General features: G+C 53.3%; 7 protein-coding genes across 7 annotated transcripts; 3 read left to right on the forward strand and 4 right to left on the reverse strand.

The window, feature by feature from the left end:
- Nucleotides 1-270: 270 nt before the first annotated feature.
- N7468_001439 (uncharacterized protein) lies at nt 271-549 on the reverse strand (the record flags this gene model as incomplete). The annotated part of the gene is made up of 1 exon (XM_058470736.1): nt 271-549. The coding sequence occupies one exon, from the start codon at nt 547-549 to the stop codon at nt 271-273; it is 279 nt and encodes a 92-aa protein (XP_058333877.1).
- Nucleotides 550-1,009: 460 nt separating this feature from the next.
- N7468_001440 (uncharacterized protein) lies at nt 1,010-1,933 on the reverse strand (the record flags this gene model as incomplete). The annotated part of the gene is made up of 2 exons (XM_058470737.1): nt 1,010-1,642; nt 1,769-1,933. The coding sequence occupies 2 exons, from the start codon at nt 1,931-1,933 to the stop codon at nt 1,010-1,012; spliced, it is 798 nt and encodes a 265-aa protein (XP_058333878.1).
- A 335-nt stretch (nt 1,934-2,268) lies between these two features.
- N7468_001441 (uncharacterized protein) lies at nt 2,269-3,333 on the reverse strand (the record flags this gene model as incomplete). Its single annotated transcript, XM_058470738.1, has 2 exons — nt 2,269-2,531; nt 2,670-3,333. The coding sequence occupies 2 exons, from the start codon at nt 3,331-3,333 to the stop codon at nt 2,269-2,271; spliced, it is 927 nt and encodes a 308-aa protein (XP_058333879.1).
- Nucleotides 3,334-3,590: 257 nt separating this feature from the next.
- On the forward strand, nt 3,591-4,770 carry N7468_001442 (uncharacterized protein; the record flags this gene model as incomplete). The annotated part of the gene is made up of 3 exons (XM_058470739.1): nt 3,591-3,972; nt 4,022-4,295; nt 4,356-4,770. Coding segments are annotated over 3 exons (1,071 nt in total), but the record flags the coding sequence as incomplete, so codon positions are not given.
- A 190-nt stretch (nt 4,771-4,960) lies between these two features.
- N7468_001443 (putative arsenite efflux transporter ArsB-like) lies at nt 4,961-7,234 on the reverse strand (the record flags this gene model as incomplete). The annotated part of the gene is made up of 5 exons (XM_058470740.1): nt 4,961-5,305; nt 5,366-5,485; nt 5,547-5,743; nt 5,793-7,091; nt 7,153-7,234. 5 exons carry the CDS (start codon nt 7,232-7,234, stop codon nt 4,961-4,963), a joined length of 2,043 nt encoding a protein of 680 aa, XP_058333881.1.
- Nucleotides 7,235-8,529: 1,295 nt separating this feature from the next.
- N7468_001444 (uncharacterized protein) lies at nt 8,530-10,523 on the forward strand (the record flags this gene model as incomplete). Its single annotated transcript, XM_058470741.1, has 4 exons — nt 8,530-8,872; nt 8,945-9,216; nt 9,298-9,625; nt 9,697-10,523. 4 exons carry the CDS (start codon nt 8,530-8,532, stop codon nt 10,521-10,523), a joined length of 1,770 nt encoding a protein of 589 aa, XP_058333882.1.
- Nucleotides 10,524-11,059: 536 nt separating this feature from the next.
- N7468_001445 (putative cofactor for methionyl- and glutamyl-tRNA synthetases) lies at nt 11,060-12,421 on the forward strand (the record flags this gene model as incomplete). The annotated part of the gene is made up of 2 exons (XM_058470742.1): nt 11,060-12,021; nt 12,094-12,421. 2 exons carry the CDS (start codon nt 11,060-11,062, stop codon nt 12,419-12,421), a joined length of 1,290 nt encoding a protein of 429 aa, XP_058333883.1.
- Nucleotides 12,422-12,689: the final 268 nt, after the last annotated feature.

The following is a 12,689-nucleotide window of genomic DNA, read 5'->3' on the forward strand; positions in this document are numbered from 1 at the left end:
GTGAAAAGACCCTATCTCTGCAGGTCTGTAATGGACGAGGGTTTGTGATGCGCTGGGGACATCCCCCCACGTACTTGAGTCGAGGATGTCGAGGATGTCGAGGATCTCAGTCGATTGCCCAACAAAATTTCCCGCTATTGTCCAACCTAGATGGTTTACCGATGCGTCCTCATCTTCCTCCAGTGCTTTGGCATACGGAGATGTTCGGTGACCATGACAAATATCGGACCGGGATACCAGGGGTTGGACGAAGCACTGGATCCTCGCACATCATTCGTCCAACGAGATTAACTGTCTAATCTCAGGCGACCAACAACACTGCTGGAACACAGTCGGGACCGGATACATTTTCCAGGGAGGCAATATGACACGTACCGTGGGTCTCAAAGTCCTGGGAGGGGAAAAAGGAAGCCCTCTAATTCTGTTACGATGGTGTCCTGGCTCTGCCGCCTTGTCCGGGTCGATCTTGTAGCGGCAGCGGGTGCGGACGGGGCCGAGATGGCCATGGAACTGCAATTCGACTTCGGTCGGTGATTGGCTGATCAGCATCATCAATGCGTGGGCTTGTATGGTAATGACTGCATGAAAGGGATTTGCATAGTACGGAGGATTACCTGCGCATCATACCACCTGGGACACGTCCGCCACCCGCTTCTTATCTGTCTTTCTGGAATATGGTTTGGAGGCTTTAAGCCCTCCGGTCTACTGCATCCAAGTCCCCATCCAAAAAATAGTCTGTGGTTGAACAGACTGCGATTTGATCACTAATCATATGGGAACGAAGATCCCTTGGAGCCTAGGTAAGAATAAACACAGGAGATTAGGGACAACAAAGTATGAGATTGCGATACATGGCCAGCACGTTCGATCCCAGATAACCCCCTCTGAAAGAAAAAAAGAGAGCAGAACAGAACAGCTCCGAAGCAGCCTGGACCAATCAACGCAGTACGCAGTAACCCTTGCGCAATACCTGAGACTTGACGTCAATCATAGGGACCGGTGGGCACAATTAGTTGCCGCCTGCCCAAGCGTCTCTCCACATTTGAACACAGTCGGTCATCTCACGGCTTGCAGCCATGGCGGCGTCGACGGCTTCCTTGGCCTTTGCGATCTTCTCTTCAAAGTCTCGGCCCGCCTTCGCAACCCGACGGGCATAGACGACGTGCATTGCCACGATTGCGGAGGCCTCAAGGTTATCGTCAGGCAAAGAGGGTAGGTCGGGGAAAGTAGCATGGGTGGGAGCGGTGCGAGAAGAGGTGGCGTCGGTATTTCCCGTGAGGTCGACAGTGGGAGCTTCAGCCTTTTCACTGCGACGGCGCTTGGCGCGTTTTCCTGGACGTGACTCGCCATCATCAGAGGCGCGTTTGGCCAGGTTGGAGGTGTCTTCATCAGACTCGGTGGGAGGCGTGGTAGAAAGACCGGAGCTGGAGTTGGTGGAATCGGCCGCGTTCTCGGCCTCCACCGCGCGCTTGAGGCGAAGCTTCTGGGCCTTGTTGATGGCCTTGTCCTTCTTGCCCTTGGCAACCTTGCTGTTCTGGCTGTTGCCACTTGGGCCCTTGTTGACTTTGGCCTTGGGCAACTTGGCCCGCTTGGTGAATGGCGCCTTTGCCATGGTGGTGGTCGAGGCGGGAGGAGGGGGAGCCTTGGTGATGATCAGTGTTTGCAAGGTAAACAAAGTCAAGAGGCGGGGGGAACAAGGCAGACAAGAAGGCGGAAGATGGCAAAACACAAAGAAGAAAAGTGAACAGCTAAGGGAGTGAGTACTTACTTCTGCTCCGGCGACATCCACCTCACCGTCACCCCCGTGCCCGCACTTGACCTTCCGGGCCCTGCAGTCTGGGCAAGCATGCCCAGGCTTCTTGCGGGACCCAGAAGGAGCGGCGTGGGCACCGGCCTCCTCCTGAACAGCGAATTTGACACGGAGCTTTCCCATCGTGAGAAAGCAATTGTCACAGCGAAGATTGGTTACAAGCTAGAGGGGCCGGAGGGGGGGCCTACATCCTTATATGCCCCAAGGTTCTTCCCTAAGCATACAGTGAATGTGGACTCGCTAGTTTGAACTTAAGGGGAATGTTATGACTCGAGCATTCACCCGTGTTCACAGGAGTCCACCTGGGCCTGTTGGGCTGCGGTTTCATTGATACTGGTTCCATGTGCATGAGTGAATGAGTGAATGCAGCCTCTTTTTCTCCGCTCTGGCAGCTGTCTAACCATATCTTCTTTTCAGTAATCATGTGTTCACTACTAACAGGATCCACCATTACCAAACTATGGCCATAATTCACTTTCATTCCATCTTCCAGTCGAGTTGCCTTCACTTCCAGCAGCTTGGAAATCCCACTTCCACCGTCGAACATCGTCTGCGTTGGAAAGATCGAGATACTCAGCTTCTTCTGGGACAATAGCTACAACTCGGAAATTCTCCCTGGCAATAGGGTCATGAAGATCAGTGACTTTCTGCCCTAGTTGGAGCTCTGGATTGTCGGGGATTTTTGAGCGGGGCTGCCCTGGAGGAGGGCTCTTAAATGAGCCTGTATGGCTAGTTAGGACACAAAAAAACAGTAACACGGGCAAGAGGGTTTGAGATCTTTATAGATTTAGTCGGGTATTGCAGGGGAAGGGGGACATGTAGAATATCAAATCTGCACGAAGATCGACCGGATACATACCTCGCATTACAGGCGAATGATTTGCAAAGTACTTTGTTACAGCCTTCTCCCAAGTCCATTTCTGAATATCCCCAGCGCCCTCCTTTGGCCGCAGCCAGTCACCGAGTGCCTTTCGATGCTCTTGTTCTTTGGAGTCAACAGATGGATTTCCAATGGAGAGTGCTGTACCCTTGATTCGCCATTGGATCATCAAGTCCTTGAGCCAGAAGACAGCCTCAACAGCATTGCCAGATGCATCAAGCTGATGAAGCTTCTCCATCCGGATATCGGTAGTAAATGTCAGCAGATCACTCTCGTAGACAGGTGGGTTGCCCCCGTCTTCTACTTGCTCATCCATATCCTTCTGCCCACTGGGATGGAGCTCTAACTCGGGGAAAAAGCCACGACAGCCGCAGGTGCGAACCCGCGGTACTGGACGGCCCTTCGAGTCATAGCCAATAGTAGCAATCGTAAACTCGTAGACTTGGGTTCTGTCCAGGTGCGAGCTTAGCTGCTCACGCCAAGGAGCCTGAGCATGGCGCGGTTTATCACCCGGAAGTCCCATCGTCGAGAAAGTTGACACTTTGGCGGGGCTACCTTCAATCAAGAGCCTGGTCGCTTGAAGCCGAGTTGAAGCAACACGAAGAGGATTCAAGGCCTTGTTGCCGACGGTCGATGAGAGCATATAGCGGACTTGATGCGGGACTTGACGCATCCACGGGGAAGAGATCATTCAGTGACATCAGCGCTGGAGTTGGTCTGTGCTTATCTTATCGCAGCTTCACCTCAAAACGAGCGCAACGGGATGAGCTTCCAAGAGTCTCCACTTGCGCTCGTCGCCCCTAGAGCTGAAGGTCCGGAGCGATGATCGAGCGCTGGTTCATCCACGGCTCCTTGCATACCGGCCAACTTCGCATCATGATGCGGCCTAATTTAAGACAGGTCGCCCCGCAGCATCTCCTGCCTCCGGGGTCCCGCACGCGACCATACAGATTTGTCCATGTACCAAAAGTATTCCCAGCAAGGCACAGTGTATTCCCATGCCGACGGAATTATTCAACAGCTGGTGCTTCGGCGCAGAGTCGACCGATGGAGCCTGCTCCCAGCCAGCTAGACTTCAAAACTCACGACCTCGGGTGGGAGAAGATCCAAGCACAAGTCGAGCCGTACTTCGGTGAGCACTGGAATTTTGCGAGCGAGAAGGAGAAACAGGCATTTTACGATGTGGGATTCTCGCGAGCCTTCAGTTGCTTCTTCCCGTTGACGCTGGAGGACCGCGTCGAAGCGACCTGCCGGATGCATTACTTGCCCCTGCTTATTGATGGTTGGTACGATCACGACCCCGAGTCGAGCATTGCTGACCCTTGGAACAGACCAGCTAGATAACATGAACTTGTCAGACATGCTCTCTTACCGGGCGCGTATCATACAGATCGCACGTCGCCAGTCCACACCGAACAAGAGCGTCTGCGTCGAGTGGATGCTTGCCGACACCATCCAGCTCGCTCAGAGCATCGACGAAAAACTGGCCAACGAGCTGGTTCAAGGATTCTGCTCTCTGCTCATGGCTCAGACAGCCCCAGAGCGCACCTCGGTGAAGGATTTAGGCTCCTATCTTGAGCACCGCGAGATCGATGTCGGGAGACCGTACGTATCTTCACTTTCACCTTACCAGACTGAAGAGCTAGTTATTAACTAATACGACAGCTTCTATACTGCACTTATCAGATTCGGCGCCAATCTGGACATCAACAGTGGCGACCTCAAACAGATCAGTGCTCTGGAAAGTTACACATTCCGATTCCTCGGTGTTTTGAACGACATCTACAGCTGGGAAAAGGAATGGAAGGCATACCAGGCCCGGCCAACAGACGGTTCGCACCCGTTCTCTGCAATCCACGTGTTGTCCCAAGAGATAGGGCTGTCCCACACGGCTTGCAAGCGGCTGATGTACAGCTACTGCCGCGAACTAGAGGCTAGTTTCAAAGAAACCGTAGAGACAACCACACGCGATAACGGACACCTCCTCAGCCCTGATATGGAGCGATACGTCAAAGGGCTGGAGTATCTCATGAGCGGGTTTGAGAAATGGCATCAATGGACGCCGAGATATCGATCATGATTTTTTTTTTTAAAAAAAAAAATGCATAGCCTCTCATAATTCATTACGCGTGATTTCGTTACATGGCCAGCTGAAGTAGCGGACATACCAAGCTATGCAGCCGTAATCTAAAGGGCAGGAAAGCGGAATTAGAAACATGATTCAGCCAGCTTCGAGCTCGGTAAAACCATCGCGCAAAAACCCCCCTGCCTCACGCATCATATGGCTTGTTGCTTCTGATAATGTACACCTCGCCGACAAGAACAGTGCATCCGACAGCCATGGTGATAGCGATGATAGGGAGATTGACACGCGCAAACTCCAGGCTGCCCACGCGGATATGTTTCCTCGCAAGAATGTCTCGCCACAGAAGGCCAGCCAGCGATGCACTAAACGCAGTACTGAAGGCACCGAAGTTGACGCCGATGGCCATGCTGTACACGGTAGCCCAGAACGTCCGGTCGCTGATAGGAATACCGTTTTCACGGTGAATCTGCATCCATGCTTGGATGACCCGGGAGAGCAGAATAGTTGTACCGATGTTTGTTCCCGCAAACTGATCTCGGATATAAGGTCAGAGCACTCAAGCAGGCTATTGAAATGGGAAGCTACTCACGTTGCAGAGAATCACAGATAAAAAGGCCATTCCACCGATAGCGCCTACAGTCCCAGTCTTATTCACCCAGTGGTCCCAGCCGTAGGCAAACACAGGAACCCAGCCTTTTGTCACCAGAGCCTGCACCAGGACGAACATGGCCAGTGCAAATGGGACTAGGGGGGAAGGGCATGTGAGAAACCACCACCGTCACGGTGGGGAATGTCTCCTGCATCCATCGGTATGACTTCGCCACCAGTGACCACAGGGTGGCGGGCTCTTGCTCGCTCGTGGAATCGAAACTATCACGTTTCTCCGGATCGACAGCGGTAGGTAGCGATTGGCCCATGGGCTCTGGCGAAGAGGTGAGTATAACTCCCTGCGAGTCAGATAAGGAGGCTGCGGTGGGGGGTTTGAATCTCGGGAAACCGCTCTTTTTCTGTCAAACCCGAGGCAGAGAGACGAGTGACGGCGGCGCCCTGAGGTGATTTCATATCGACATCGTTGGCAGCAGCCCCCAAGGAGATCTCATCGGCAGAACGAACACCTTCCTGTTGAGCCGGATGGCCGTGTTGATCCAAGGCAGGTTGCTCGGGTGAGGCTTTGGCTGACTCGCGCCTCCATCTTTCCGTCCGAGCGATTTCGATCTCTCGCCTGCCCCTGGCGGCAATTTCACGAGTTTCATGCCGATGAAGCCAGCCCATCCCAACATCAAAGCAGAACATGACGAAAGCTGCTGGTAAAGTTACCCAGAACACAGGTCTCTCATGACCAGAGTTACTAGCGGCATTGAGAGCCAGGAGAGTGATCAGAGTAGCAGCCATGATCAGAGCTCCGAATCCGGCTCCCTTTTTGTCTAGGAATGGGTTCATGATTTCTTCCAATGAGAGTGTTTTCCCTTGCTCGTTGTTGACCTCTTCTTCCTCTTCAAGTTCCGCATTACCTCGGGCATGAGGAATATTCGGGTTCACCGGTTTGCGTTTCTTTGCCTCTTCCGAGAGCTCGTGCATCTTGATAGAGACAGGGATAAGGGATAAGTCGGCAAACAGGATGTAGAGTAGGAAAGGAAACACCACAATTGCAGTTACAACCACGGGAACGATCATGTTAGCCGTGTACACGATGAACTTGATCTGGAAAGCGCCGGCAAGAACCAGATTGGTTGGGTTTGATGAAACGAGAATAGCAGAGGCGATATTGGCCACTGCGAATTGACTATGGATCCAGGCTCGGGGGTGAACAATGTTACTTGACACCCGGGTCATGTAGGCCAAAAATGCCGTTCCTGACAAAATGATGGGATCGTTGCCGATGAAGCTGCCCAGAATAAAGAAAAAGGCGTAGAGATAGAAGAACAGCCGGTGCCCTACGTCTCCACCTTTTTGCAGGACCTTAAAGGCCAAGTATCTGATCAGGCCGGATGCATCGATAGAGATGGCGATGTAAGCGAGAGTCAGAAAGAAACCCATAATGTCCAGAGGGACAATGTTGTCCGCGCCGACAGTTCCATCGTGTACCTCTTGCCGACCAATTGCAAGAATTGCGAGGAGGAATAAATCTGCTATTAAGGGTGCTGTCACGAAGTTCAAAGGGAATCGCAAGGCCACAAATAAGCTTTGCTTTTCATGATTTTGAGGGGCTTTCGGCCGAGGGATTATGCGCGTTTTGTAGAGGCTGCTTAAAATTGCGTTGTAAAGCCATCGCGGAATGTATATCGGGACGTGAAAAGGAAACAGCACAATAATATCTGGGGTAGAAATTAGTTTCCCCACCCCCAGGATATTGTTCGCTCGATCGAATTCACTTACTTGTAACAACAAAGACAATCAGCGTTATGATGGACCTCCAATTTTTGATTTCGCTGGTATCAAGACTGTTGTTTGCCGGCATTGCGGACCGCTTCCTCTTTTGGGGAGGACTTTGGGAACGGAAGGCAAGTACAAGTGAACCGGTAGACACGCCTGGCGCATGTGCAGCCTCTTAAGGCTAGCTCCGCTTGTAGTGGTAGCTTCGTGGTAGGAGGTTCAAATACCCAAGCCCCGAATACCGGAATGAAGGGCGAAGATTAATTCGCGGATGAGATTCGGTTGGTGCGACCTCAGCGCATCGACATTCTGCACGCGACAGCTTCAACCAGAGTCGCCTGTTGCCACGGGACGAGAGCCTTAGCACCTTTTGGCACGTGAGTAGTGATCAGTCGTGCCGATAGCTCAAGGCTCGAAACCTGCCAGGGAATGGGAAGGGTTGAGCGTCACACTTGAGGCTCCTTGTGCTTAAATGCCCCAGCTTCGAGGCCGCAGGGTGGAAAGGAAAATTTGCAAAACCTAAGCCTCAATGGAGCCCATAAGGCACAAATCAGCGGCAAGTCGGCTGGCACGAGCCAGCTAGACCAGGAATGATTAGCCTGAAGTTGGGAATATGAGCCCTACTTGTCAGACCTGCGGGGGTCCCAAGGTAAAGTTCTTGGTACGCCAAGATCGTCTTTAAAGATCCCGCGAAGCCTGAATTCCGCCCAACTTTGCAAAAGAGACCTAGCGAATCAGCAACCCCGAGAGAGAACGAAATAGGAAATGGAGAAAAAAAACCCTATTTCTACCGCTATCTCTCTCTTTCCATTCGTCACTATCAGGATTCTCTGAGAGGCTGCAAGGAGGCTCCTCCGGGACAAGCAGCACCTACGCCCCGATGCTAAATGCCTCAAGAAATATCGCAGATCGGCTAGAATGTTTCTCGAATCTTGAGTGACGGGCTAAGTCAAAGAGCGTGCCATGCAGGCACTGCCACCGCGCGAAATGCTCTTGGCTGTGAAGGTGCCAATCAAGAGCGCCGAGTGGCGCCCTTCTCGTATTCACCCGGGTGTCCGTCGCTTCCCCAACCATGGAGGCATTTCCCGCTCGAAGGAGCTCTAGTGAAGGCGAATTATGGCTGGTATTGCTCCTGTGGCGTCCAATCCCCACACATTGCCGAAGGTCCTGAAATGGAAAATGAGGCTGTTGCTGACGAACTCTCGACTTGCCCGCATGGCGCGTGCTGGACGGACTCTACTCCCCCGCCCGTGGATAAGACCCCTGGGGGAGGCTCTGTCTTGTCTTAAGATCTGCGTGTCATCAGAGACAGTGCTTCATGAATTCCAAAGAGACCCGTTGCTCCCTGCATCTCCCACATAGGGGGGTGGATCCTTAGCAATGCCAGCAATCTTGACCCCAGAAACCCTCCTAGAACCCGCCTTGGTGCGCCGCACTGCCCCAACTGCGGCTCCAAATGCAACTACTGCAGCTTTAGAAGTTGTATGCGCATGGCCAGTGTCCGGCCAGTACGGACCTGGCACCCGATATTTGTATCACCCCCCCTTCCGTGTCCTCAGCAAGATAGCATCCCCTGACCCCGGCAGATACTACGTCCTAATCGCCGCCTGTGTATTTGCCCGCAAGGCCGAGTTCATTCGTAATGCTTGCTTAGCTGCTGTGTTACTCTTCCCTGCTGTGGCTGCGTTGCATGGGATTGTCCTCGCATCGCTCCACGTCGATGGTGAGCATGATCTACCGTCAAAAAGCCAATGACGAAAGGCCCCTTGGACTAATTGAGCCCCTACCCTGGCAGGAGCGGTCGATATGGATGTGTACGGAGCTTTTCAGCTGTGCGCTATCGGGATTCTGACAGCACCAGCAACAGTAAGACTTTCGGCCACATATTTCCACAATCCGGGCCGCGAAATCATATTCTTATGGACAGGCCTCCTCCTTGCGGGACTCCTCAGTTTGACCGTAGAATTCATTCGCCTCTCCCAACCACTTGCCCTGCAGACGACCCGGCCTCTGTTTCCTGGAAGAAAGCAGGGGAATTTCTCTACGGAAGTTCATGCGGCATGGTTTGTACAGTTGAAGATGGACCGTTTTCCCCACTACGACAAGGCGCAGCAAACAATATCTATGTGATCCCAACCCCCCCATCAGCTGGATTTTAACACCGCCACTTTACTCGCGGCCGCCTGCTGTGTCCCGGCTATCTTGTCCTTGGTCTCGATGTGGATCAAGATTCTGGACGACAGGTGGGATCAGATCTCTGGTACAAAGCGGTTAAAGAAGGAGAATGAGCCTATTGAAGGCACCAACGGAGCTACTCCAATCCAAATGTCAGGGATCGCAACCAAGATCCGCGAGTGGCTAAGGCTGATAGAGATCCCCGTCTTTGCTGCTGGGGTCCTAGCGATCCTCGTCAAGGGGGAGATGAACTTCTGGAGCGCTCCAGTGAATTATCAAACGGAACCCATGTCCAGTGTCGGTAAGACTGATCTGTCCCGTTGAGCCAAGAGATGGTGCCATTCCATTGGAGCTAACATAATCCTATCGCAGGTCAATGGGCGCCCGTCGTTGGTACCGGTCTTGCTATAGTCGGCTCGCTTTATCTTCTTTTTGCCGCTGAAATGGATAAGGAAGACAAGCCTTCGAAAAACCCCGTGCCACCCTGTCCCACCTGCGGTGGTGATGAGATGTACCGAGACAGGTTGGGATCAACGAGCTCTGGGCCTTCCTCTAGGGATAGTGATCAAGAAGCCACGGTTGAGATGGAGGAGACTGTTTCTTATCCATCATTTCCGAAACTGAGTCAAATCACAACTCTGCCCGGAGAAGATGACCCAGGGGGACGGCGAACCGTGGCACGGTTCTTCAATGCAGCTAGTGGCTACCTCGCCACCAAAGCGCACACTAACTTCGAAGAGAATGGGTTCGAGGTAAACGAGAGAACTACATTCCCTGAGGTCCCAGCCGAGAGCTTTCGCAATGAGCACTACCAGGATATGAAGAATATCTTCGAAAGCACTCCGATCACTCGATCCAGAGCGACAAGCTTTGTCGGCAGTGAATATTCTAATGGTGAAGGCAGCTCTAGGACGCCCCGCGAGACTCCCAATCGCCAGCTCTCGTTACCTGTACGATCTCCGAAGCCGGCTTTTATTCGCCGGCCCCATTCAAAGACCCTTCCTTCTCGTTCGAATTCGTTCGAGGTCCCCAGCTTTGTAGATCGTGGAGCGTTTACCAGTTCGCCGACCTCGGATCGATCGTCACCAGAACCACAGCATGGTACATCGGACCCGTCTATAGCAGAAAGTCTTCCTGCAACACCACGAGTTGGGCCCCCAACAACGCCAACAATAGTTGTCTCGGATCCACTTGACTGAGGCTTTTTCTTTCGTTGCATACATCCAGCTGATGATCTTATCGCAGCTCATTGATGAATATTATTATGAAACCCTACATGTATAGATAGCATGATATATAGAACTATGGACAGGCGTTGGGGGCTTTCTTCATACTGTATGTGCCTGAAAAAGACTTCAGTGTATCCAATAGTAGTACCCAGTCTTGGGCAATCCCCAATTCATATGGCATCAAAGCCTCGCACAGTGCAGTCAGGTCCATGGACACAATGCCGGGGGCCACAAGTTGCCTAGGTGCCCAGGTGAACAGGACTCAGCTGAGTCATCAAATCGCCCGACGCCTTAAAATTGGCATGCGGAAAGCTTCGGGGGCTCGCGTGCTCAGAAAAGTAACAAAGGCAGCTCTGCAGTCCCAATTGCAGATGTTGGGCAAGCTAGCGTCTTCCAGGTGGGTGAGCCCATTGCGGGCCCGAACCACCACCCCGCGGGTCCAGATGACACAGAGCGGTACCCCTCCTCGATTTTCTTTTCTTTCTTCTCCTCCACGTGCATTCACCATGGCGACCGCAGCAGCCCCCGAGTCCTCTCTCCTCTCGCTCCTCTACCGCTCATACCCTTCCGCGGTCTCTCCCGATGCGACCGAGCCGGATTATTTGCACGCCTCGCCCAAAATTTTTCCTACGGTGAACTTTGGGGAGGCCGAGGAAGCCGACATCAAGCAATGGCTCGCCTCAACCGCTGGCCTGAAGAATGCTCTGGCTGCTGGTGACAGCACCATTGCGAACAACATCCTTGTCCAGTTGAACACTCATCTCGCCACCCGCACCACCCTGCTCGGCTCGAAGCCCTCGGTCGCAGATATCGCCGTCTACGCCCTCGTCGCACCTCTCGTGGAGAAATGGTCGCCCGAGGAGCGCACCGGAGAGAAGGGCTTCCACCACATCGTGCGCCACATCGACTTTGTGCAGAATGCCAAGCTCTTCTCCCTACAGATCCCCGAGGAGGAGAAGGTCCAGATCGATGTGAACGACGTGAAATATGTGCCCAAGCCCGTCGACCTCAAGGAAGAGAAGGAGCGCAAGAAGCGCGAGAAGGCCAATGCCCAAAACGCCGACCCGAAGGGCGAGAAGCCCCTCGTCGTAGGCCAGGGCAAGCCCGAGAAGGCTGCTCAGGGTGACGCTCCCGCTCCTGCTTCTGATGCTGCTGCTGCTGCTGCTGCCGCTGCCGCTGCCGGCCACAAGACCTCCAAGAAGGAGAAGAAGGAGAAGGCCCCCAAGGCTCCCAAGGCCCCCGCGGCCCCCGTTACCCCTCCCTCTCCATCTCTGATCGACCTGCGTGTCGGCCACATCTTGCGCGCTATCAACCACCCCAATGCCGACTCCCTCTATGTTTCTACCGTCGACGTGGGCGACGCTCCCGGCACCGAGAACACCACTGTGGATGAGGAGACGGGCAAGACTGTGCGGAACAGTCTGCTCCGGTCTGAATGGCCTGGTTCCTCTCGAGGAGATGCAGGGTCGTAAGATCGTTGCCGTCTGCAACCTGAAGCCCGTGACCATGCGAGGCATCAAGTCCTGTGCGATGGTTTTAGCCGCCTCTCCCCGCGTCCCCGAGGAGGTGATGCCCACGCCGGTCCCGTCGAGCTCGTGAACCCTCCCGCCGATGCGCCCGCCGGTGAGCGTATCACCTTCCAGGGCTGGTCCGAGGGTGAGCCAGAGAAGGTCCTGAACCCCAAGAAGAAGATCTGGGAGACCTTCCAGCCTGGTTTTACCACCACCGACGATCTGGAGGTTGCCTTTGATAGTAGTGCCGTCCCTGTTGCCAAGGAGCAGGAAGGCAAGCCTGCGCTTGGAAAGCTGGTGACGGCTTCCGGTGTGATCTGCACTGTCAAGACTCTGAAGAATGCTGCTGTGCGGTAAAGTGTTGGGAGTTTGGCCTACTGTAGCGTTGTGACATCACTAAAATAAAAAGATTCTTATGCATACCCACGAGAAAACGAACAGAGATTGCAAGTTTTATAGTTAAGTCTACTGCCCATTGGACAATTAATAATGATCGTACCCCGTAGAAAGATCAGACTATGCTTCATAGAAATTGCCATCGGCTTGAACCGAGCAGTGGGGAAACTATCTACAACTCGAAGAGTATGATCTAAAGCAAATATTCTGTATCGCTCCCACTTGAATG

This window comes from Penicillium chermesinum, assembly GCF_028974085.1.
Source record: "Penicillium chermesinum strain IBT 19713 chromosome Unknown utg000002l:1.0-5270490.0:1.0-5274688.0, whole genome shotgun sequence".
Lineage (NCBI taxonomy): Eukaryota > Fungi > Ascomycota > Eurotiomycetes > Eurotiales > Aspergillaceae > Penicillium > Penicillium chermesinum.